The 27,081-nt window shown below is 41.3% G+C and overlaps 1 protein-coding gene across 6 annotated transcripts; it reads left to right on the top strand.

Annotated features, from left to right (window-relative positions):
- The first annotated feature begins 1,487 nt into the window (after positions 1 to 1,487).
- Positions 1,488 to 26,241, top strand: LOC6577677 (gamma-aminobutyric acid type B receptor subunit 2). 6 transcript variants are annotated; one of them, XM_015165786.3, is made up of 11 exons: positions 1,488 to 2,237; positions 15,408 to 16,295; positions 17,584 to 17,727; positions 19,512 to 19,787; positions 19,848 to 20,099; positions 20,544 to 20,906; positions 20,961 to 21,262; positions 21,356 to 21,494; positions 23,180 to 23,455; positions 23,611 to 23,929; positions 23,988 to 26,241. In XM_015165786.3, exons 2-11 carry the CDS (start codon positions 15,696 to 15,698, stop codon positions 25,274 to 25,276), a joined length of 3,960 nt encoding a protein of 1,319 aa, XP_015021272.1. In that variant the 5' UTR covers positions 1,488 to 2,237; positions 15,408 to 15,695; the 3' UTR covers positions 25,277 to 26,241. The 6 variants fall into 6 exon arrangements, with proteins under 6 accessions (XP_015021272.1, XP_015021273.1, XP_043864624.1 ...); XM_015165787.3 differs by lacking the exon at positions 1,488 to 2,237 and adding an exon at positions 8,986 to 9,101; XM_044008689.1 differs by lacking the exon at positions 1,488 to 2,237 and adding an exon at positions 8,986 to 9,222.
- Positions 26,242 to 27,081: the final 840 nt, after the last annotated feature.

The following is a 27,081-nucleotide window of genomic DNA, read 5'->3' as shown; positions in this document are numbered from 1 at the left end:
AAAGCCAATTAGGGGTCAGTTCTAAAAATTGCACTCCAAACGCAGCGAAAGGCAAAGTCACGCGCAGCTGGCGCATCCTCGATTTTAAAGGGGGGGCGCCCGTAGGTACCGAGGGAGTGAGCTGCACCTGACCCACTCAGCGTGCGCGTTATAGCGCTCTGTGGCTGTCCCCCTTTCTTGGATACCCTCTACGCATGAGCTACGTGAGTAAGGGGTTGGCATGTTGGATTGGAGGTTTAGAGGTGCCAGAGAGTAGATGATGTTGAATTGCTATAAGTTATGGGAAAGGCAAAATACAACGTTTTATTTTATTGCAGTAGAGTAAATATTTTATAATATATTCATTTGTAATTATATGTGTTTATTCAGAATACTCTCAATGGACTTAAACGATGCTAAACTTGGAAAAGGCAATGATTTTTGCATGATATTGTTTCCATGATTTCAGACCTAAGTTATATGTCTTCGATAACAAGCAGATCAGAAAGTTTGGATATAATCTATATAAAATGTTTAACTTGTCAATACATTTTAAGGTCAAATAAATATGATAAATATAATATATTAACCAATAAGAAAATTTTCATACGAGTGTAAAGAGTATAGAACCAATTGGACTATGCAAATAAGGGAAAAGACGTGATTTCTAGGACTAAGTAGCACTAATAATCAGAGAACTGAGCTCGAGAAAAGTAGTTCTATGTACTCGGATTAAGTATGTGACTAAAAGAAGAATACAATAAAGAAGAAAAATGTAGACTATGAATTCTATGTATGAGTAAGGAAAGAAAATTGCTCAAGAAAACGTAATCTCAGTTTGACAGATATATAATGTAAAATATCAAAGAGACAGTGAGTATGCATGCAACGGCAGCTGAGTACGTGGTATCTACTAGTCAATCACATGGAGCTGCAGTTCATTTGAGTTGTTGCGGTCTACTCACGATGAGCGCACGCAAGAGGCGGCGCACAGCCGAGCAGTACAATGACACCGAGCAGCTGTCTTTGTTTACGACCCATCTCTTTCTGGCGCTGAGACGGAGCATCTGATACGAGCTGGCACCGCCGAGTGCGTCCATTCAGTTTCAGTTTTGGCTTCGTTTTGTTTACGATGCATCCCTTTCGCACTCAGCAGCCAACAGCCTCTCGCTCGCACAGCTCCGTCCGCTCCGAGCGCAGGCGCATTGCTTGCCGCCTCCTTATGGCAGTTGGGCCCCCGAAAGCTAGACGAACCTGTTTATGGCAACGGCTATGCCAATTATGGCAGCTGGCAGCTGTTGCCATACATCTGGGTGCTTGTCGCTGCTGGCCAAAAGCTGCCGTGGCACAGGGCGATCCGTGTTGGCCCTGGCAACAGCTGTGCTTTGTTTACAGCCGGCGCGCGAAGCTCTTTTGCTCTCAATCGCAGTCAAATTGAAAGCAATCCCGTTCAATCGGATGCTGAGCGGGCCTATAAAAGCAGCTAAGTCAACGCCAGGCATAAGCAGTACGCGTTTTAACGCCACATCAGCAGCGTCTTCTGCCGGACAATTTGCTGCCAATGAATCCGCATTGGGAGCTGCTCTAACTAAATCAAGTGCGAGAGTGCGTAACCAAATCAATGCCAGAGCCCAAAGTCAAAGCCAAACACAAGCGTCAATCAATGTGGCAATCGAGTTAAAACTGCAGCAGTTGCCGTACCGTGCCGTACCGTGCCGCACCCTCCCTCAAGCTCTGCTCCCTTTTGGCGCACAAATCCAATCAGCTTCAATTTGTTGGCCATCATTCAGCGCATACATTTCGATTGTGGCCCAAAAGAGAAACCGTTTTGCTGGCTTACTAATTTAATAAACCGCCGACCAGGCTGCCGAAAAAAGCGACTGAAAAAAACACAGAAATGAAACAAAATGAATAAGCCAAAGAATCAAGTTTTACGAAGCACTTTATGCAATTAGCAAGAGAAGCGCCCAACAGAAACAACAACAAAAATAAATAAATAAAAGATGATGAAGCCTGTGCGTAATTAATTTTTCAAATATTTAAAAGTTAGGGATATCCCTTTGAAAGCTATACGCATTGCTAATAATATATGCAAAACGACAGCCTTAAAGGCTTTACAGCGCTTAAAGACCTTAAACTATGTGCATTTTCAACAATCTCAATTTATGGCCATTAAAACCCGCCAAGGCCAAGTGAACTCGGCTCGTAGTGAAGCCAACTTGCTGTAACTTGGCCAAGATGCTTACCTAATGCTACAGGTACTATAAATTTTGGCACTGAACTATTTCGATTGCTATACTACATAATATAATGAAGTTTTTGAATACATATTTAATACAAATTTAATTATTCGTATATATTAACAAAAAATTTTTTTTTTAATATTTTATATAAATATATCTCTTTTTATAAAAGACAATTGTATTTATTTGTAGAATTTCTAATATAAAATTCTGGAAATGAACTAATTAGATTGCTATATTAAATAATATAATCTACTTTTTGAATATATGTATACTTTCTTTGAACAACATTAATTACTTGTATATTATTCAAAATATAAAATAAAATGTTTATTTAAATATTATTCTTTTTATAAAAAAAAAATTGGTGTTGATTTGTAGAATTGCTAATGTAAAATCCATTGATGTTTTATTTATGTATATTTGGGTTGTCTTTATTTCCCTTTTAAATAAAGTTGACACCTATATATATACAATGAACTTTATTGCATTTTAACAACAACGGGATTTAAAGCTGTAGAAATTTGATAAAGAAGTTATTAAACAGAGCTATTTACCAATTATTGTTAATAAGTTGATAATTATTATTGACCTTAAAATACCTTACAAGTGATGGCTAAAAATATATATTATTGTTAAATGATTAGCCATTTTTATATTTTAAATCGCCATCAAATTTCAATATTTCATTATTTAATAAAGTTCTAAAATTAAATATTCAGACCTATCACTTTGCAAACTTATATAGAGATAGCTGTCACCTGAGTCCACCTGAGTCTGTTTCACTGTGACTCCTAAGATCTGTATGAGTATACTCTAATATTTACTTTACTATATTCTGAATATAGTCACCTAACATTAAATACTTATTCTGCTTGCATTTTAGTGTATTTAAGCTCCGACTTTCATTAGAGTTTCAATTCCCTGTTTAATAATTTCATTTAACAACGGTCTCTTTTGCGTGTGGTGGGAACAGTCTGCTGGCAAGCAACAGCAGCCATTAGGCACACACAAATACACACTCACACACGGACATACACACACACACACACATATATATATATATATATATATATAGACTTGTACGTTTGCAGACACACCCCCCACACAGCCTCTCGCACATTGACACATCTGGAAGCGCTGCAAATAGGCCAAAAAGTTTGTGAACAATTTTGGCTCATCCTCTGCACTTTTTTTTTCTTTTTAATAAAATTTTTTCTTAAATATGTGCAACACCTTAAAATTGAATATTTTCATTAAAAGTTAAAAGCTTCATATCGATGGCAGGCGCGGCTGTCAAGTGAGCCGCAAAATGGCTGCACACACACACACACGCACACACACACGCAGGGAGACAGACAGATAGACAGCGCGTTCCGTTAAGAACCAATAAATAAACTTTGAAAGTGCTCGCAAGTGTGGAGACAGCTTCTATGCCTTCTCCATCAAATTCTTTGCCCCCTCTTGCCTCTGTCCTCTGGCAGCAACTAAACTAATTTACAGAAGCTTCAGGAGCAGCCCCGCAACCGCACGTGTTGCGCACTGCTGAAGTTTTACCGGTCTATAATGCTCCGGCATAATCATAATCAGAGCTGCGTTCATCATCGCCAAAGCTGCGGAACGTCACTAATATGCTACGCTCTAAAAAACAACTCCAAAAAAAAAACAAAACAAAATCTGCCGCCTGTAAAACCCGAGGCGAGGTCCTCGCCTTCCTTGGGCCCCGGCTATACGCCTGTTTTGCTTTGTTAAAAGGATTTTCACGGATTTCCGCTGTAATTTGAAAAGTTTTTGTGCAACTTTTTTCATTTACAAAACAGGTTCCGCCGTCGGATTGGGTTAGGCAGGTATTCGGTGGTGCTGTGGGGCGCCGTGGCCTGTTTAGTTTTCAAGTAGCTGCCAAGAGCAGGCGATCGGCGCAACAAACAGGTGTTAATTGTTAATTGTTTTCAAGCCAATTTACCAGAAATAAATGAAATTCTTTGCCGAGGCCAAACAAAAAACAAAAAAGAAATGGAAGTCAAATTATAATTAAACTGTTCCCAAAGTGGCGCTTGATTAAGATTTACATGCTGGGTTATATACGGCACAAAACATTCTGCATTCCGTTTCTAGGTGAGCTCGTTTTTTATGCCGCATTTTGCAAGAAAAAAAGCAAAAAAGGGAAACAGAGCAAAAGAAAAATACAAAAATAAAACTGAAAACTGAGTTGCGCCACTGTTATTGTTGTTGTTGTTGCTGCTGCTCCTAACCGAGGTACACTTTGGCGGCCCAGCAAAGTGCCTGACAGACAATAAAGTTGTGGACGCTGTTGACTGGGAAACTACAAGAGCACAGCCGCTCCAATCACACACACACACACACACACAGCTGCTCGTGAAGGCCTTGAAAAGGCGGAGCAGGTGTGAAAAGTGCGTACAAAATGGCAACAACTTTAGCCACTCTCTGCCTCTCGTTCGCTGCCCCTGCTTTCTCGCACTATGTGTGTGTGTGTGTGTGTTGGAGATAATTGAATTCCTAATTTTAAGTGCTGCGCTGTTAGAGAGCACACGCACACACACACACACTCGCACTCTCATACGCATACACGTGAAGAGTTTAAGTGTAGCTAAACAAGTCACAAAAGTGCAAAATAGCGCCGCAAAGTATGCAGCACTAAATTACGCATACGACAGGTGCGACGACAAGTAAAACGTGCAAATTGCTCGTGTCTCTCTCCATCTCTCTCTCTCTTTCTGCTCCTGTGCTTTGCCTTTTTGTGTATGTTTTTTGGTAACCAAAGTCCGAAGTTAGCAGCTGCCAGTTACCATTTGCCAGCTGACAATTTGCCAAGTGTCCGCAAACAAAGCACACACACACTCACACACACAAGAACATAACTAAACCAAATCAAATGAAACTGAAAAACCCCAAAATTCCATTTGCCAGCTGACGACGATTTGATACGCTTTGCGACGTCTGCTGAGGCTGTAAATGATGAATTGCTAGAGAAACATAGAAATGCATAAATAACAAGCGAAGAAACCCAAAAGGAAATTGGCAATGACTGAAGATATTAACAACCTAAGAAGGCCTAATGAAAATTGGAAAAATTATGTTTGAAAGCTTTTTAACTGACATAAAATAAGTAAAAGTTTAATACAAAAATTTATATAAAAGGAAATATATGAAAACAATAAAACATACATCAAATAAAAATTAAAAAAATATTATTTTAAAATTTTCAAGAAGGAAACATTATAGAGATATAAAAAATATATACTTTTAAACTATATTATCTTTAATTTTGCTGCTAAAATTTAAAGAAAAATAATAATAATTACACATTAATTTTGTTCTAATATTATTTAACTGTTTATTATTATTATTTTTTTTAATGCATTATTATCTCTAATATACATTTAAACTGCATATTATTTTTATTTATAATTTAAACTAAAGTTTAATTAGAATTTGACTAATATATATTTTTTTAATGTTTCAAAATGACAGCAATCAATCAAAAATAAATTCTGAAAGAGCCTTGGTCTTCAGAAATTCAGCCATTCACACAAGTCCCAAATATTTACAAAAATGTAGCTAAATGCAATAAGAGCAAACAAATGTGATTTCTCAACAACAGAGTGACTACATAACCTTTGTATATATCCTGTACTCTGAGCTCAACTGCTCAACAAACCGAGATGTGCAATATCGTGTAAGCTGGCAGATAAGAGGAGAACACAGCAAAGCGAAGCACAGCAGAGCAGAGCAGAGCAGCATTGGCAATGGGAAATCAATTTGTGTGATCGATTGCTAGACAAATACGCAATTTAATTCGTATCTCCAGCTGTTTACCTGTGCAGCCAACGCGATGACACATTTATAAGACTTTGACTCTGCTCAAATTCAAGATAGACATTTTCGAGTGGCTCTATAAAAAGTTGCCAGCTTCGTTTCAAATGCAAATGAGCTGTCTGCGTGTGTGTGTGTGTGTGTGTGTGTGTGTGTGTGTGGTTGGTTAGATGACTCGACCGTCTGGCAAATTAGTTTAGCTAAGGCAACATGATATAAACAAGGCTTATATATATATCACACATTAGGCCTATCAAGAGCATATCTCAGCTCTCTCTCGCTGTCTCTCTCTCTCCACTTGTCTCTCTCGCTCTCTGTGTGGGTTGTCATGTCGCTACGTTCATTTTTGGGGCATTTTCCAAACTCAACGTAATCCGCTTTATTTTGGGACCGCTTTTCACCATTTGCCCACTCGAGACATTTTGCCAAACGAAATGGAAATGCCCAAACAAAGGCTGCGACGTGGGCATGGCTGGGCTGAGGATGAGACTAGGGCCAAGATTGAGACTGAGGCTGCTGCTGATGCTGGACTGAGAGCAGGCGTTAACTTCTTAAGTGCAGCGCAACTTTTTGACACTTGAAATTGAGTTTTGTGGTGTAATTGCATTTTATTTGAGCTTCAAGTTGAGAAGCAAGTAAAACAAAAGCCCGAATTCCGCGCCCATTGTTGAGCTGCATAGACCCAGCATATAGCTGAATATATAGTATATATACATACATATTCCCTCTTGAAGCTGAATATGCTCCTCTGCTGCGCTGTTGCATTAAATTTGCATTCAGGAGGCCAGGCGCAGGGGCTTGGGCAGGCTCTCTCTATCTCGCTTTTTCTCTCCCTCTCTCTCTCTCTACTCCCTCTCTCGGTCTGGATAAAACTCAAGTCAAGTGACGATAATCGCTAGCTCTTGGCTTGCCTTATGCTCGCAACTATCTCGCCATTTTTGCACTTGCCACAAGTTTTCCAGCAGTCACACCAAGTGGGCAGGAAACGGAGGAAGGCAGGGAGGCCGGCCGCCCTCTTGGTAGCTAAATGCATGGCAAATGGATTGCCGGCATTGGGTGTTAAGTTTATTTGCAAATTGTGTGTGTAAATTGCAGTTTGTTGTTTGCTGTTTGCTCTCTATTGACTCAGCCTTCAGTGGAGCTCGTTGAGAAAAGCAACTCAATTTGCAGTTGAATCAACTGGAATGGATGCAGGCGGGCTCCATTCGGGACGGGGCGTAAATATTAATTACAATTTTCCGTTTGCTTCTTTTTTTTTTTTTTTTTTTGTGAAACATTTTTATTGAAAGATCAGAAAATGAAATTATTTTTTGCTTGGCCGGAAGAAAAGCTAGAGGCAATACAATGAACTATAGAATTGTTAGCTGTTAAAGCTGAGCGAGAGTCGTGATTTATTGGCTGAGTTTTGTTTTTGTAGATTTGATCAGTGGGAACATAGTATGTTATATATCTAGTGTCATTTGGAGAAGAAATAGAATGATTATGTTTAAGAGGAATATCCACAGAATCGTTAGAGGCTCAGCTCAAAATTTAAGTTATTTTACCTCTACTAGCTGTAACATCCATTCCATAACGAATTGATGGTAACCCAAACAGAAAAGGCGTATAAATTCTAGAGATGGGAATGGCAGCGCTGCCAAAGCTGAAAAAGAACCCAAAATGGTTTTTTAAATGCTAAGAGGAAAAGACAAAAGCAAACGATAGGGAGCACTTTGATGCGAGAATAGATATGATATTAATGGATAAAAAATAGTTTGTAAATAAATAAAGGCAAATGGCAAACCCTTTTGGTTATTTAATAGCATGAATTAATATAGTAATGAAAAAAAGGGGAATTCTTTTGAAGAGCTTTTGCACATAGTGAGTTCACAAACAAAATCATCTCGAGAATGTAATCAAGTATAAATTATGAAAGGCAATCGAAGTTATTCAATTGAATCAAGTTTCTTAACTTTGACTCTTTTTTAACTACACACTCTCAATCATGACAAAACTTTCAATGACAAACAGCAAAACAATATCTTTAAAATATGAAATTGAATGGCAGTCGATATTAAAATTTCCACTCAAATTGCATGAACAAGAGTTGCTCCATGGCAGTCATTAGAGCACTCGACATCAATTATTTTATATTCATATTGAAAATGCATTCAATTCATTTCGTTTGATATTGAGTTGTGTAGGGCCCGTGCTGCATCCGCCTATAATTTGATCAAAAGAGTGCGTGTGCCAGGCCTTGAGGAAAATTGTTGCTCGCAAGGCTTTTGTGCTGCCTGGCATATTGAATAAATGTGAAAATACAGAGCTAAGGCGAGGCCATCAAATGCAGCTATAATTAAGAGTGTCCCGCCTGTCAGCTGGACCAATTGTGCCAGCTTCAATTGCAGCCAGTGTTCGGCTTGAGAAATGCATTGCACATCGACAGCCCGACAGGCTGACAGCTTTTGTATTATTATGCCGTTATCCCATCCGCTCATCGGCTGTCTTCTGGTATCCTGCTGAGCTGCTGCTGCTGCCTCTGCTGCTTCTGCTGCTGCTCGTGCTTGCAGAATAAATGAATTTTTCATTAAGACAGTTGCAAATTATTTAGTTTCATGTTGGGCATTAATTTGCATAATTTAAAGTTAAACTTGTTCGCAGCGCAATTTTTTTGGTTTGTTTCTTTCTGAATTTCCCAGGCGCAGCTTGTTGCTTGTTGCCCCGGCAGGCAATACACACTCACTCACACACACAGAGAGACTTTCTGCGGAAGCTGTTGCGTTTCATGAATGAATTTTGGCGCCTTTTCTGCAACGCGTGCGCAATACCGCGAGAGCATTGAAAGCTGATTGAAACGAAAGCAGCTGCATTGAACAAGGCAGCATCCTTCCATCGAATTGAAATCAGTTTTGAGTTTTATCAGAAAAGCGGCGCGCATTCAATCGCCGACAACAGTTGCGGTTTGGAGCTCATCGCGTGCGCTTCGCCTCGTGAATCCAGCGTGCATTGCATCCTCCTGGCCCTACACTTCCCGATTCTGACCCGGCGCCTGCCCCAGCCCCGAACGTAAAGCAAACAAATAAAATTAAAATAAAATAAAATAAAATAATAAAAAAGTAAAACAAAAAATATACAAACAAATTGAGCGCAAACGCAATTACTGAATCTTAAGTAATTAAAAATAATTGTAAGCAAATTGTGCGAGTGTTATCAGTAAAGAAATGTGCAATGTACGTGTGGCGTATACGTAATATTCTGTGTGGCAGCAACATGAATAAATATTTAAATAGCATCTTAGCGAAAATTAATGAAAACTAGCAATACAATTTTCGAATATATAATTTATAAGAAAATTAAAATATATAAAATTAATTATGTATGAGTGAATGAATTTTATTTCGCAGAAATAAAACATGGTAAAATTATTTAAATATTTAATGGTGCTAAAAAAATATATTAATATTTCTATCTCAAAGTATAGGAGACACTTTAAAATGCCGCGCTACAAAGTAAAAAGCAATTTTAAATTACTTCAATTAACTTTTTAATGTGAGCCTTAACTCAAGTGTAAATGAAAAGCAAATAATGTAGGCAAATAATAATACCAATCTTATTATTATTATTTTTTTGTAATTATTTAAAGTGAAGCACAAACTCTACATACCGCAATGCTTAACAGTTCTCCTGCTTCTATCTCCAAGCACTCTGCAAATAGATATTAAACAAATATTTCTCTTTAAGGCTTAAGTCAAAGCATATATTGTTAATAGCTTCGCTCACAATTCCACATGGAATTATTTGTATGTCGTTTGTCAGCTTGTAATATTATATATGTTACACACATACATACATATATGTATGTTCCACCCATCCAATAAATTTTGCCGCACAATACACTTCGAAACTATTCGACAACAATTTATGTAGCATACTTTTTGGGGCAGCGTGGAATATGTTAGAAATGAGAGCTCTGCGGTTTGTGTCATCCACATAGTTGAACTTCAAAGCATTGGAGTATTAAATATTTTAATGACAATAGCTGGTCAAGTTTCGTAAATACATCATCAAAGTACGGAAAATAAGTGAATCTCAAGGAATAATCGCTTAAATTAGCTTTCTGTTTAACATGTCGTGCCTTTTCATTTAAAAAAAGCCAATAGAAGATTTTTATTTTTATTAACAATGAATAGAAACAATTCAAAATATTAAATTCGGCTGTCACCGTTATGCATAATACTTGTTCATATGGAAAATCTCAAAAGGGAACCTGTTATGTCTATAGTAGTACTATTTATATTATTCTGGAGCACTAGCTCCAATTTTTCGATAAATCTACACTCATGTACAATTTTGTTGGTAAATTAATGGAGGGAATCAACGGTTCCTTACCAGCTGTAAAACTGTAAGAAAGACGCTTCCCAAAGGCTTAGATGTTGCTATAAATTTTTGGTCAGAATTTGTGTGCACAAGTCTGTGTAGATTCTAAATTTCAGCTTAGGTCATACTGTATATTGTATTTTCCCATGCGTCTAGCTTCCATCACTCGGGGCACTGTTAGCTCTTTCTTAGACAAGGGTAAGCCTAAGAAGAATATTATCTAAATTTGAAGTCTCTAAGCTTCAATAGTGGTGAAATTTTTTGCGTTTCATGGACAGACTAAAAGATGGACGGTAAAATAAACGGAAAGACGGACGGAAATTGAACTAAACTTTTTCATTTTGTGAACGAGCTCTTCAAGTTAAACTAAATGCGTAAAATATTGATAATAATTATTAGTTATTTTTTATTTTAAGTTCTCATTGTAGTAAATGCCATCAGAATTGTATCATAGGTGTGAATTCTAAGTTTATGTAAAATTGGATTGTTGACCCTCAGCTCTCTCTCTGCCTCTCTCTCTCTCTCTCTCTCTTTCTTCATCTCTCTTTTGAACATTCTGAAAATGGTAATCAAGTCGAATAGCTTTTCTTTTAAATTTAGATACCTCTGACATATCATAGATGCCATAAATTTTACAACTTGATCCAGATAATTTATTATCTATATGCTAAAGATTAATATCAGTTTTGAAACTACTTTAAAGTGTTTTCTGAGTAATTATTTTATTTTTATATTCTTATTAATAACTCGCATTTACTTCAATTTGAAAGCCCGAATAGAAAGTCGAAACAGCAGAAAATGCTTAAATGTATCAATTTGTGCTCTCTTCACTGCTCAAGTGTGCAGAAATACTTGAAACTAAACATGATACCAAGGCAAAGAACAGCCAAAACACGACATGAAGTCACTTGAAAATCTCAAAAGTAATCTGATTTGATATATGGCTATATATAGATATGGATCTTTATTATATATTTGCTGTTTATTCAAGGCATTATTTTATTCTGTGCTTATCCCAGTGCAAATCCGTTTTTTGTGCTGAGCTAGTCGTGCTGCTATTGGCCTAGCTGAAATAATAAATGTGTGCATGTGCTCGTGTGTGTGTGTGCTGTGTGTGTGTACTGTGTGTGTTTGGCCAAGTCTTAGCAAAGGAAACAAAAAACGTGCATAACAAATCGCATCAACTATTCAACAGATTCAAGTGCATAAGAATGCACTTGGGCAGCTCAATCCCGAGCAGCTGGCTTCGTGCTTTGCCTGCAAGGAATGCCAACGAACTGCGCAAGCGACACGCATGCTCGCACACATACATACTCACTCACACACACCTACGCTCACATCAGTGAAGCTAAAAAAAAAAATGTAATCACAATTACAAATGCAGGCAGCATTTTGCATAATTTATGTCAAGCACAACAACAACAACAGCCAGAGGCAAGCGGGTGTGTGGGCGTACGTCTGTGTGTGTGTGTGGTTGTGCATGTGTGTATGGTTAACTCACACGCTTGCATGGCCATAAATAAGTGCAGGTTTAAATACCACGGCAACAATTGTGAAATATGGCAGAATAATAGAAAGAGCAGAAAGCATAAAATAAAAATGTGAAATGTATGAAATGTAACTACAAGTAGCCCGCTGACATGCACCCACCAGATGGGTGGTGGTTAGGCGGTTGACTGGCTGGCACAGTGGGGCAAATGTCAAGTTACGCCAACTTTAGCGAGATTCGACTGTCAGAGGCTGCCCCCTTTGCCACCGCCACTGGGCTGCCTGGAAAATGGAGAAACTCAACATGCAATGCGAACCTAACGAACCCAACGAAAACAAAAGCCAAGAAACAAAATGGGCCAAAAAGTTATTTTAAGGACACGGCAAAAAGTGCGCGTTTCACTTTTGCTTGAAAAACTAAGCGAAACGAAACGCAACGCAAGACGACGACGACGACGAGTGTGTGTAAATGAGTATGTGTGTGCCTGTGTATGTGTGTGTGCGTGTGTATGTGTGCTTTAGTAATCTCGAAACAATTATGCATACGTGCATACACTGAAATCTGTGGCGCGTGATGCTCAAAAGTAGCCCAAAAGCCTCGAAATGAAAGCGCAAAATGCTTTGCCATTAGCATAAAAAATAATGGCAATGGGCAACTGGCGAGCTGGCAAACTGGCAACTGCCAGTTGGCAATGCCCAGCACCGACAACCGACAGAAAAAATTGATACAAAGCAAAATAGCCGAAAATTAAATACACTAGCCAGAGATGGTAATTGCCTTTAAAATAGTTATAGAAATGCTTAGCAATTAGATCTTATGGATAGAAACGATTGTGGGCAGTCCTTAATGAGAGAACAGTGGAAAATTGCAAAATTGTGGTGTAAGTTCAATGGCTAACTTAAGGCCTTGAGTGAAACGTTAAGTTAAAAACTCTCTCTGCAGCCCTACTTTAGTCAAATCTGGATAACCTCTAGGTAGAGCCCGGCCTAAATCTTTCTGAGAGTGCTTTCAGCACTGGGACTACCCCTACCCTATGATTATTTAGCTTTCTTGCCTTCATTCCCGACCTTCTATTAGTTACTTCATTCGCTTTTCTCCATATTTAGCCCACCTTGTTAGACGACAAACAAATCTATCAATCAAGGCTGGAATAAGAAGTAAAACTGTTTTAAAGCAAATAAATCTTCTAAATTTAAGCGGCAAGTTCTACCAATTTCAGCAACCTTTTTAAAAATCCTCAACCAAGTTAAATTAAAACTAAACCCCTTTTTCTTAGTTTAATTGTTAATTAGATTCTACAACGATTTCTCACACAACTTTAGGATCACACAAAATAAATGTAACTATTAAAATTTCCCTGCATTAAGACAAAAGAATAGAGAATCTTAAAGTGCCATTAGGCAGTGTCCGAAGAGGAACAAAAGAAAGAAAGCAAACTAATTACCTTTAATTGAAAAAAGTTTCTAAATGTTAGGAAAAAACTCAGTTCTTTGTTAGTTTAAACTTTTGCTAACAACTTGTTTCGGTAGAAATTAAGTTCGATTAAAACTCTATTTTAAACGACAGCCATATTGCCAGACTATAGTTTAACTGCCAAACTACCTCAGAAACAATCTGCACCCACTGCGCTTCAGCCAAATCAGTTTAGTTCAATTAGCTATGCAGCACAATAAACAATGAAAGTCTTTGCAAATTTCGGAATCATTGAGCAGGGCATAAATGAATGTGGCAATGCAACACTCACTCTCCGCTGAAGCTCGCATCCCCAAGCATTCCGCATTCCTGGGAGTCTTACAAGCAATCTGTGTCTGTGCAGCAAAAGGATGCAACTCTCAAAGGACGACGCACCACAAGCCGCACATGACAGAAGCTGAGCTCTCGCTAGGCTTCTGTGCTGAATGGCCTATCAATTTGTGCAGAAAACAAATGTTAAATAGTTGATAAAGCACAATCCTTAAAAGGTTCAACCCATATAGCATAACAATTACATTCATTTACAGAGGTGGGGAAGAAGAACAGCAGGAAGTTAATAGATAACATCATGTATTATAGATGCTCAGTACTCAGTTAAACATTATCGATAACATAAATATCGATAACAATTATTAATGCTATATACAATATGCTTGCTATATGCTATATGCTATATGCTATATGCTATATGCTATATGCTATATGCTATATGCTATATGCTATATGCTATATGCTATATGCTATATGCTATATGCTATATGCTATATGCTATATGCTATATGCTATATGCTATATGCTATATGCTATATGCTATATGCTATATGCTATATGCTATATGCTATATGCTATATGCTATATGCTATATGCTATATGCTATATGCTATATATATATGCTTATGCTATATGCTATATGCTATATGCTATATGCTATATGCTATATGCTATATGCTATATGCTATATGCTATATGCTATATGCTATATGCTATATGCTATATGCTATATGCTATATGCTATATGCTATATGCTATATGCTATATGCTATATGCTATATGCTATATGCTATATGCTATATGCTATATGCTATATTATATATGCTATATGCTATATGCTATATGCTATATGCTATATGCTATATGCTATATGCTATATGCTATATGCTATATGCTATATGCTATATGCTATATGCTATATGCTATATGCTATATGCTATGCATGCTATATATGCTATATGCTATATGCTATATGCTATATGCTATATATATGCTATATGCTATATGCTATATGCTATATGCTATATGCTATATGCTATATGCTATATATGCTATATGCTATATGCTATATGCTATATGCTATATGCTATATGCTATATGCTATATGCTATATGCTATATGCTATATGCTATATGCTATATGCTATATGCTATATGCTATATGCTATATGCTATATGCTATATGCTATATGCTATATGCTATATGCTATATGCTATATGCTATATGCTATATGCTATATGCCATATTTTAATTAATTAATTTACAACATTCAAGCGACACTTCTGTGCCTAGCCCATATCTAATTACGAGTTTTGTATGTTTAGCATCTTTCATGACACAGCTGAAGTGCCCATTTATAAGGGCATAAATGGCAGCTGCAACAAAAGCAACGTAGCAATCTCAACAAAAGTCTATGGCTTTGGCATTTGACGAGATAGCCTTGATATCCACATGTGTGTGTGTTAGCTATGTGTGTTTGTGCGTGTGTGTTTGTGTATGGTGTGTGCGGTATATGTGGTGTGCGGCTATTTTCATTTCATCGAAGATTTAATCCTTTCTCAACTGCCAACTGGCCCCAAACTGGCAATTGGCTGCTGGCGTTTATTGTTTCGTCTGTGTTTTTTTTTTTTTTTTTTTTTTTCCTTTTTTTTCCAGTTTGTTCATTTGCAAGTCGGTTCACTTTGTGGAGTGACAGAAATGGGCAGGGAGAGGGAACGAGGTGGGCAGCAGCGCATATTTTTATGAGCTATTTTGCTTTACAGTGTGTGCCCAGTGCGAGAACAGATAATGGCAGCCAGGCAAATGGCCAGGCGAACGGAACGAGACCAAAAGTGAGGCCAATAAAAAGGCGATAAAATTGACGCCAAAACACCAACCAGCACCAGAGCAGGCAGCGGAATAAAACAGCAATAGATAAACGGACATACACACACAAATATATATATTGATATATATATATATATATAAACGGAGCCTGGACAAGCATTGTTTATTGCCACGTACATCCGTGTGAGATAGCGAATTCAAATGCCGTGCTGATTAATGGGCCAATGGCCATTTTGCCAAACGGGATGCGCATAATTCACGGCAGCCCAACGAGCCATCGGCTACCGATGCTGGCCATGCTGCTGGCCCTGGCGCTGGCTAGCTGCAGCAGAGATGCCGCCGGCATGGAATCATCAGCAGAGCTGCAGGTCTTACGCACTTTGCAGCCAGTGCCGTCGGTGTCGTCGGTGCAGTCACTGGAAACGCTGCCAGGTGTGGCCATTGAAAGCTATGCCCCCACGCTCGCTGACAGGTGGCGGAGCAAACGGCGCAAAGTCAAGCGACGACATCGTCTCAATTCCCAGAGTAATTTACCAACCATTACGGCCAATGCCGGCATGGGTGCGAATCTGAGCAGTTGGCAGCAGCAGCGCTATTTGAAGGTTAACCAGGTGTTCGAGAGCGAACGTCGCATGTCCCATGCGGAAATCCAGCGCAATCATGGCAAAATTGTGCTGCTCGGACTTTTTGAGCTCTCCACCAAGCGCGGTCCACGGCCGGACGGCCTAAGCGAATTGGGCGCGGCCACAATGGCCATCGAGCATATCAACCGCAAACAGCTGCTGCCGGGCTATACGCTCGAGCTGGTGACCAACGATACACAGGTGAGTACTCCACACGGCGCGCCAGGTGGGCGGGTATTTTTCCATTACGAAATTGAAATTTCATTTAGTAGCGCGTGCAGCATTAAAACTTAATAAGAAAAATCTGCAAACGCTGCAGCAGCCGCAGGTTGAGTAGAAATTTGTCATCAAGGAGGCTCTTTTTTTCGTATACTCTGTTCCTGGCAATGTAACGGGTAGATTTGGTATGGCTGAGTTACTAGTTGAAAGTAGTAGAGAAGAGAAAGTCAAATGAGACAGATGCCTTAAAGCAGCTTAAGAGTCTTTTCAGAGTTATTAAATGAGTGCAAATGATAGAGAAAACGAACTTATAAACGGAGCTATTATATGAGAGTAAAGGAAGTCACTGAAGCTATATATAGATATGATAGCTTTTATTATAAAAGTAAATATTTTCTATTCGCTCTAGTTCCAAGGAAAGTCTGATATTCAAACCTTGACTAATATTCTTTTCCACGAATTTTAATTTGCTCTTGGAATTTAGAGTAATTCTGATTCCCTTTAATCACCAGAGGACCAGGATAAATATGCTTGAGTATAACCTCAGCCTCACTTGCAGTTGGAAAGCTACTTTTTCCCTTTTTCCCTCTTGTAGTTATCTTAAGTTTGCCCTAAGGCAAAAGTCTGCCCCACCTTCTGATTTATACCCTTTTTCTTGATAACAGTTTAAGACCTGGAACAGAATTTACAAAGCATTCTCTAAGTATAGACTTATACATGCATAATATATATACATATATATAAATAAATATATATACATATATATGTTGATCTATGCTTTATGTGTAAATGCTTCCTTGTATATCCCAACTAGAATTATCAATATATGCCGACAGTTTCAAGATCTCATTTAAATAAATTTTGTTAATCCATAAACTTGCAAAACCGCTCAGCTGCTTTCCATACATCGAACAGTGTATCGTGCAGTCAGTCACACTTTGTATGCAATACAAATTTTTTACATGTTTTTTATTGTGAGCAGCAGCAGCGGCAGCGATAAGCGCGTTGGTTGACTCAAATGGTTGGGGCAGCGATTTGATGGCACTTGGAGACGCACTGAAGGAGCCTTGAAGCCATTGAAATCGCCTCATATCTGCTGGCGGCATCTCCTATCAAAACTCAAAAGTCGACATTTTAAAAATGTTTATTACGCCATCCTGACGCGCGCCTTTTTATGGCTGCTGCTGCTGCTGCTGCTGCTACTGTTGCGATACAACCGCTGCCCTAGCCCCAGTCTCACCTTTTAATGTTCTCCATCTCCGAACTGCAGTGTGATCCCGGCGTGGGTGTGGATCGTTTCTTTCATGCCATCTACACACAGCCCTCGACTCGCATGATGATGCTGCTGGGCTCCGCCTGCTCGGAGGTAACCGAGAGCCTCGCCAAGGTGGTGCCCTACTGGAACATCGTACAGGTAAGCTCAAGTCAATCACGTTAGCGGGGTGGGCGTTAGGGGTGGTCCGCTGATTAAAATATGCAAATATGCTTGGGCTATTACTCAAAAATTTAATCAACTCACGTGCCGAAAGGAAACTCGCTCGATTAACATAAATACCACGAGCTAAACTCAAAAGTCAGCCAATAAACATTTCAGCGCTCAAATAAACAGCCTCCTATACAAATTACACTAGACAGAGCGCAATTTTTTTCTCAAAATTTACAGCCAAACAAAAAGAAATGATTTGCATATTTGTGAATTGCAAAGGGAGAACTTTTAATCCAGCTGAGCAACAAACAACATCTTTTTTATATAAGCTGAACACATTGAATATGGAAATAGAATAATGTTTTTATACCTGCATATTTACATACAAAAGTTACAATTGTGTATACATAAAGAGTTTTGAAAATTAGGCATATATAGACAGCTGCCTTGCTATGCAAATCGGAATAGAGCAGAGTAGGCGAGAGAGAGAGCGAGAGAGAGAGAGCTATAATTTATTTTTTTTGAAATTATAAAATGTATTTATTTACAGTTTAGCGCACCGCTACCTAATTGGTAACTTAATATAAACAGATATTTACAAAAATTTATTTACTTAAAAGCTATATTATTATTAATATTATATGCTATATTTTTGTCAATTCTGGAGGTGTTAGGTCAAGACCCGATCCAATAGGTCTTGAGGGTGGTGGCGTTTCAGTCTTCTCCTTATATTTCTACAGCGGTTGACTGCAGAGCCTAGTCGTCTGGCCAAGCTATTTGGGTGTGCATTTAGCCTTCCAGTGTATTTTTTGGCTATCTCCTGTATTTTGTCTCCGATTTTTGTTACTTTGAGGTCGCGTTCGATGTTTCTTGTTCTAATGTACCACGGAGCCCCAGTGATCATCCTTAAAGTTTTTGCTTGTAATACTCGCAGTTTATTCAAATGACATTTGGCTGCGATGCCATATATTTGAATGGCGTAAAACAAGCTAGGGGTTAATATTGTTTTATAAATTTTTATTTTGTTGTCCAGCGACAGCTTATTTCGTGGTGTTAGTAGCCATGATAGCTTACCAAGTTTGGCCTTGAACGCGTGTTGCACTGATGTAACATGCCTTTGGACGCCTTACATGTCTGTCCAGGATCACAATAAGTACATCTCTTGTACCGAGATCTGAGAATGCAGTGTGGTTTGGCATGTCCGCAGTGAATAATGATAAAACTTGATAAATATATGAAAATCGTAGCCAACAGAAACAAATAAAGTCGTTGCGGTCGATCTCTACCGACTGCGGAATACTCATTCACAGTCAAAACTCTATCTGCTCCAAAATATAGACTTTTCCGAGTTTCCACACCCGATAAAGAATCAAATAATCTCTGCAAATTGTCACATTCTTTATTTAGATACTAGCTAATGTTGAGTGTGATTTACCCCAGCCAAAACTGAGTTCTGTTGAGCAGTGTTATTAGACAAGATATGCGTAGACATGGCTGGCATGTTGTGTGTAGCTGTTGTTGTAGCAGCTCTATAAATAGGCTGAGCGAAGGCGCAACATAAATTCACTTAGAGGCGCGTTGCATGCAAATGTCGAGTCGTGGCCTTTGAAGTTCAGCAATTCGGCAGTTTATGCGTGTGTGGCGACTAAATGGGCTGAAACTTTGCGGTGCAGAGACACGCGTGTGGCACAAAACTTTGTCCGTCGCCGCCTAGCGGGCATGTGGCACGTAATCATCGCTTGACTGCTAACTGTGCCTGTGCCTGATTACAGGTCTCCTTTGGCTCAACATCGCCGGCGCTGAGCGACAGGCGGGAATTTCCGTACTTCTATCGCACTGTTGCGCCGGACTCGTCGCATAATCCGGCACGCATTGCGTTCATCCGTCGCTTCGGCTGGGGCACGGTGACAACGTTCTCGCAGAACGAGGAGGTGCACTCGCTGGCGGTCAATAATCTCGTCACCGAACTGGAGGCGGCCAACATATCCTGTGCGGCGACAATCACATTTGCCGCGACCGACTTCAAGGAGCAGCTGCTGCTCCTCCGGGTAAGCTGGGCCAATCGAACAAAAAGTGATTAATGGTAAGAATATGCTGTTTGCTCGCAGGAGACGGATACACGCATCATTATTGGCAGCTTCTCGCAGGAGCTGGCACCGCAAATACTCTGCGAGGCCTACAGGCTGCGCATGTTTGGCGCCGACTACGCCTGGATCCTGCACGAGAGCATGGGCGCACCCTGGTGGACCGACCAGCAGACACCCTGCACCAGGCACGAGCTACAGCTGGCCGTTGAGAACCTCATTGTCGTATCCACGCACAATAGCATTGTGGGCAACAATGTGAGCTACAGCGGACTGGTAAGCAAACAAAATTAGCAGAAACGAAATGAAGGCATCCCCGATAAGGAAAATATTAAGGCACACAGAATAGAAATCCCGTTTAGATATGAAAACAGTTTGCACTTTGCTTAAATTCAAAGATAAACGAACTATTTCTGACTAGCTCTTGCGTTGAGGAAAGAAAGGAGAAAAAAGCATTAGCCTAGCCCAATTCAAAGCAGTTCCCCAGTTCCCAGAGCTCAAATGAAATGCTACATTTGATTCGCAGCTGAGTAGAGGCAACGAATTGCCGAGCATCGTAGGCACAGAGCCATGATAAAAATGTTTTTATTATCCTTTTAGTGTCGGCCATGAAATCGGCGGCGCATAATGAGCTGGCAATCACATTACGATATGGGAGTGGGATGCCGGCTGATGCTGATGAGCGGTCCATTTAATCGCTGCAATTTTTTATTTCCATAGAACAATCACATGTTCAACTCGCAGCTGCGCAAACAATTCGAGCAATTCCATCAGCAGGATGCAGCGGACGTGAGCGGCAGCAGCGGCAGTAATACTCGCGGTCGCAAGCGTGCGCCACAAACGGATTTGCGGTCGCGCCAGAGGCGTGGCACTGTCAGCCATCACTTACCGGACGCGATATCCCGTTATGCTCCTCAAACCTACGACGCCGTGTGGGCCATTGCACTGGCCTTGCGCGCCGCCGAGACGCACTGGCGCCAGAATGCGGCCCAATCGAAGCTGGACGGATTCGATTATACGCGCAGCGACATGGCCTGGGAATTCCTACAGCAGCTCGGCAAACTCCACTTCCTGGGCGTTTCGGTAAGCAAGGCAGCAACAAAGCGGAGCCTGAGTTACACTAATTATCGTTGACAGGGTCCGGTCTCATTCAGTGGGCCTGATCGCGTCGGCACCACGGCCTTCTACCAGATACAGCGCGGCCTGCTCGAACCGATAGCCCTCTACTACCCGGCCACAGATGCCCTCGACTTTCGCTGCCCGCGCTGTCGTCCGGTCAAGTGGCACAGCGGCCAAGTGCCCATTGCGAAGAGGGTATTCAAGATGCGCGTGGCCACGATAGCACCGCTGGCCTTTTATACCATTGCCACGCTGTCGAGCGTGGGCATTGCGCTGGCCATTGCATTTCTCGCCTTCAATCTGCACTTTCGTAAGCTCAAGTAAGTAACGAGTGAGAGAGAGAGAGAAACTCATGCGACTACTCCAGCTGGTTGCTTACTCTGCACTTTTCACTTGACATCTCTTCCACACAGGGCAATTAAACTTTCCAGCCCGAAGCTGAGCAACATTACCGCTGTGGGTTGCATCTTCGTTTATGCCACCGTCATTCTGTTGGGCCTCGACCACTCGACGCTGCCCTCGGCGGCCGACTCCTTTGCCACGGTTTGCACGGTGAGTACTCAAGTGTTGGCAGGCAGCCCGTGAGCCTTTGTTTGAGTTTCGGTTATGCAAGCAATACAATACACAGCCTCCGTGTGGGAGTTAGCAACGGGTTGCGCCTCATCAAATATGACTTTCAGTTTCAGCGCTCAACCTTCGCGTCCCCCCAGCGCACAGTAGTCCGTTTAAATTGACTACCCAACGTGTGGGTATAACAGACAGCAGCGGGCAACACTAACAGTCAACACGCCACACAAAGCTCGCTCAAAATCAAATAAGAACTGCGAAACTTATTTTAGATGGCATATGGTTATAGCAACACGGCGAAGTTGGACACTTTAAGAAGATGTATGAGAGATTTCCTAAGGCAGTTTATCAATATTGGGTCTAAGTTTTCAGCTTATAAATATTGGGTCTAACCAAGTTAAGAAGGTAAAGTCCCTAATCAGTAAACTTGTTCCTAAGACCAGCTGCTCTGAGTGGTAGGTCAGGCATCTCTGAAAATCTGAATGAGAGTTTTCCTAAGACGTTTTACAAATATTAGGGGGTAAGGTTTCATTTGTTCAATATTGGGTCTAAGATAACAAGGTAAAGGGACTTGGATTATCTACTTAGTATATCAGTTCCTTAAGACCAGCTGCTTTCAGTTCGAGCTCTGGCAATTCAAAATCGAATCGCTCAAAACTAGTCCACCACACGCTAACATCTCAACTAAGCATATCTGACGCTTAAGACTGACTTCCCCCAGTTTTTGCTCAGGTATTAAAGAAGAGAAATGCCTTGTTTCAAAATTAAATAGCTCAAGGCATGGACCCTGCACTTAGTCTCAAGTCAGTCAAATAACCTGCAGAGCTGTAGCTTCATACCAAATCTGTTTAACTATGAATGAGGAGCGTTGAGTGTTTAGCCCAGATCATAAATTGTTTCAGTAGAGCTAGGCAAGCAAGAAAAATCACGTCTGCCTTGCATACAAAGTCATTATTAATGCATGAACTCAACAGTATTTAACAGGGTATTTTGTAGCCCAAAAATGTGCTCCCCTGCGAATTATGTGTATTGTTTTATATATGAAAGATGTTGAGTTCAAGAAGGATTGTTGGATTGTCAGATTGCAGCAGAGATGAGCTATAAATAGCTGCAATTTTAAAGCCAAATCTTTTACCCAAACATAATAAATCTTTAACTTTAGCGGGACGTACTTGGCGCTAGATGAGCGGCTCTCCCAAGACCAGGGAGCCCAATTTGATGCGCTTGTCATTCTTTTTTCGTATACATTTTCCAAATATTTTTCGGCTTTTTTTTTTTGCGAAGCCTACCGCTAAAAATGCTACTCGAGGGAAATTCACAGTGCATGTTGGGCATGTTGTTTCGCTGTGTTGTTGTTTGTTGGCGCATGTAATGCCTGGGGTACGGGCAAGAGGGGGCCGAAAGACAGCGGAGTATGAGAGGAGCTGGGAGGGGATACAGGCAAACACATGGCCTGGTCACAAAAATTCTCAACTTTTGTGATATTCTTTATTTTGCATAAATTTGAGAATGCCTCCTTGGAGTCCTCCAGCTGTTCGTTGCTTGTTATGTTGCCCATTGATGACTTGTTCAGCAACAGAAACCCTCAAATACCAGCACTCACACACACACATACAGGCACACCGCCTTTACCTTTATATGATGCTCATCTGCTCATCCACCCACTCTAGGCACGCGTGTATTTGCTCTCGGCTGGCTTCTCCCTGGCGTTTGGCTCAATGTTTGCAAAAACATATCGGGTGCACCGCATCTTCACACGCACCGGCAGCGTATTCAAGGACAAAATGCTGCAGGACATTCAGCTAATACTGCTCGTCTGCGGCCTGTTGCTTGTCGATGCCCTGCTCGTCACACTGTGGGTCGTCGCCGACCCCATGGAAAGGCATTTGCATAATTTGACACTCGAAATCAGCGCCATTGATCGAAGCGTTGTCTACCAGCCGCAGGTGGGTTGAGCTACTCCACCTTCACCCATAGCATCCCTACGCCTTGGTCCCACTCTGGTGTCTATTGACAAGCGCCAGCTTTGTAAATTGACCCCCCATCTGTCCTCTTCTAATCCGACTCCCAACATGACTGCCATTTGATTTTTCCCCGATAGGTCGAGGTTTGTCGCTCGCAGCACACCCAAACCTGGCTGGGTGTACTGTACGCCTACAAGGGACTTCTCTTGGTGGTGGGCGTGTACATGGCCTGGGAGACGCGTCACGTGAAGATTGCCGCCTTGAATGACTCACAGTACATAGGCGTGTCGGTCTATAGTGTTGTCATTACCAGCGCCATTGTTGTGGTGCTGGCCAATTTGATTTCGGAACGCGTTACACTCGCCTTTATCACCATAACGGCCCTAATCCTAGCCTCAACAACAGCGACGCTCTGTCTGCTCTTCATACCCAAGCTGCACGACATTTGGGCACGCAGTAAGTGCGCGACTCGACAGTCGCTTGAATGTGTTTTGTCTAACGTTCTCATTGCCAGACGACATCATTGATCCGGTGATACACAGCATGGGCCTCAAGATGGAGTGCAACACACGTCGCTTTGTCGTCGACGATCGGCGGGAGCTACAATATCGCGTTGAGGTCCAGAATCGTGTGTACAAGAAGGAGATTCAGGCGCTCGACGCAGAAATACGGAAGCTGGAGCGCATGCTGGAGTCGGGCCTGGGCAACGGCTCGACTACCACCTCCTCGTCCACCTCGCTTCTAGCCGGTCATGGACATCTCAAACCGGAGCTAACTGTGACGAGCAACGTCTCCCAGCAAGCTCCGTTAGCCTCATCAAATAACAAGTCGCGCACGCCCAGCATCTCGGGCATCCTGCCAAATCTGCTGCTCTCCGTGTTGCCTCCAGTTATACCACGCGCCAGCTGGCCCTCGGCGGAGTACATGCAGATACCGATGCGACGCTCGGTGACGTTCGCCTCACAGCCACAGCTGGAGGAGGCCTGTCTGCCGACACAGGATCTCATCAATCTACGGCTAGCCCATCAGCAGGCCACCGAGGCCAAAACGGGGCTCATCAATCGTTTGCGGGGAATCTTCTCGCGCACCACGAGCAGCAACAAGGGCTCCACGGCCAGCCTGGCGGATCAGAAGGGTCTGAAGGCGGCCTTCAAGTCGCACATGGGTCTGTTCACGCGACTAATACCCTCCTCGCAGACCGCATCCTGCAATGCCATCTACAGCAATGCGAACCCTCTGGGCCTGGAGGGCGCCAGCTTGGCTGTGGAGGGCGGCACCAATGGCACAAATCTGAAGCCCATTCACCGGGGCTCACTGACCAAGAGCGGCACACATCTCGATCATTTGACCAAAGATCCCAATTTCTTGCCCATACCGACCATTTACGGCGAAAGCTTCGATCTACAGCCCAATGAGCCCAGTGCCGTCGTTGGGGGCAAGTACGTCAAACTGCCCGAGACCAAGGTAAATTTTCAGCTGCCCAGCAGTAGGCGTCCATCGCTGGTGCAGCCAACTGCGCCCAGTTTGAGGGAACGAGTGCGTGGCTCGCCACGTTTTCCACATCGCATCCTGCCGCCCACTTGCAGCCTGAGCGCCCTGGCCGAGGCCGAGGATCGCGTCGGCTCCGAGGCCTCGACATTGGCGGGCAGCTGCAAGTCCATACCACGCATATCGCTACAGCACGCGACCAGCGGCGGCACCTGGAAATCCATGGAGACGGCGGCCAAGTCGCGGCTCTCGCTGGACTCCCAAGAGGACGCACCCCCAACGACAGCGATGGCAGCGACAAATGGTCTTGATTAATATTGTAAATTCAAAACATAAACACACACATACACAGAGAGACACACACCGACACTGTGACGCCCACCCAACATTTTCCGCCCAATCCTTGTCAATTAGATGTGAACACCAAGCAATTATTTTCAACACGCGCCCGCCCAGCCCGTCCCCCATCAGCCAGGGCAACGCGCGCGTGTACAACTGACCAATCATCGGCTTAAAGCAATCAAACGCATTAGGATAAGTTACGATACGCGTAATCCTTCTTCGAGTAGCTAGTCACGAGTTCCACAATTTCTTCCCCCAGCCCCTCCTTCGACTGTGCTCTTCCTAAAACCCATAATGTGATTCGACCTAAGCTCGTTCTAGAATTTTTGCTCTTCGTAGGCTAAGTAGAGGATTTTGATGCATTAGTTGCACAAATCGTAAGGCAACTCCATTTCCATGACCATTTCCACTCCAGTTTCAGTTTCCATTCTATTTCCTTTCTAGTTAAAGTTTCTCTTTCATTTTGATGTTTACATAGTGCCAAAAAAAAAGGGAAAAAAACGCCACAAAGTTTTCGTTTACGTGGTGGTTGTGCCCATCTACAGTATCCCATGAGCAATACTATAACATTTAAGCTTACTCCAAAAACAATCTATGATTAATTAGCAACTGGGATTTAAACCCTATTTTAAGAAAGAAAGCGACACGTCTCACAATGAAAAAATAAAATAAATACTAAAAAAACTAACTAAATACATAGAAATTGATAAATGAAAATCTGTTGTAGTCGTAGCTGTAGTTGGTAGTTGTACTTGGTAGCCAGCTCAAAGAACCTAGCATAAGTGACTCAGTTTTAGCATTGTAATCCTTGAACCCGAACTTTCCCAAATTCCCATTTCACCTAACACACATACACTCCCACTATCGATGATATGCGGCATAAAGTCAATAAACAAAAAAAGCAGAACAGCCCTGCCGAAAAAATAATGATTAATTAATTAACTTGTTTTATTGGGTGGTGCTAAGCGGGTGACTAGTCTAATAGAGGCAGGCAGCCAGCAGCCTGCAGCCTCTATTAGAGGACCAACACAGAAAACAAAGAGAAATGACTTTCTATAAAGCCGAAAAATAAGTCTGCCAACCCTAGCATGGGCGTAACAGCCGCCACTAGGCAATGCTAGATGCCAACCAGAGCTGACGGTCTTGGAAGAACTGAAAAAGAACTTAGCGGGAAAAGGCCTACAGAAAAAGCTAGAATATTCTAAGAGAATACAGATACAGATACAGATACAGATACAGATACAGATACAGATACAGATACAGATACAGATACAGATACAGATACAGATACAGATACAGATACAGATACAGATACAGATACAGATACAGATACAGATACAGATACAGATACAGATACAGATACAGATACAGATACAGATACAGATACAGATACAGATACAGATACAGATACAGATACAGATACAGATACAGATACAGATACAGATACAGATACAGATACAGATACAGATACAGATACAGATACAGATACAGATACAGATACAGATACAGATACAGATACAGATACAGATACAGATACAGATACAGATACAGATACAGATACAGATACAGATACAGATACAGATACAGATACAGATACAGATACAGATACAGATACAGATACAGATACAGATACAGATACAGATACAGATACAGATACAGATACAGATACAGATACAGATACAGATACAGATACAGATACAGATACAGATACAGATACAGATACAGATACAGATACAGATACAGATACAGATACAGATACAGATACAGATACAGATACA

The sequence above is a fragment of the Drosophila mojavensis genome, unplaced genomic scaffold (genome assembly GCF_018153725.1).
Source record: "Drosophila mojavensis isolate 15081-1352.22 unplaced genomic scaffold, ASM1815372v1 contig_36, whole genome shotgun sequence".
Taxonomy (NCBI): Eukaryota; Metazoa; Arthropoda; class Insecta; order Diptera; family Drosophilidae; genus Drosophila; species Drosophila mojavensis.
Note: the sequence above shows the minus strand (reverse complement) of the source record. Positions and strands in the feature narration are given on the sequence as shown.

Coding starts and splice junctions, on each gene's coding strand:
- LOC6577677 (XM_015165786.3), top strand. CDS start 15,696: ATGGCCATTTTGCCAAACGGGATGCGCATAATTCACGGCAGCCCAACG. Junction 16,296..17,583: donor TGGTGACCAACGATACACAG/GTGAGTACTCCA, acceptor TCCGAACTGCAG/TGTGATCCCGGCGTGGGTGT. Junction 17,728..19,511: donor CCTACTGGAACATCGTACAG/GTAAGCTCAAGT, acceptor GCCTGATTACAG/GTCTCCTTTGGCTCAACATC.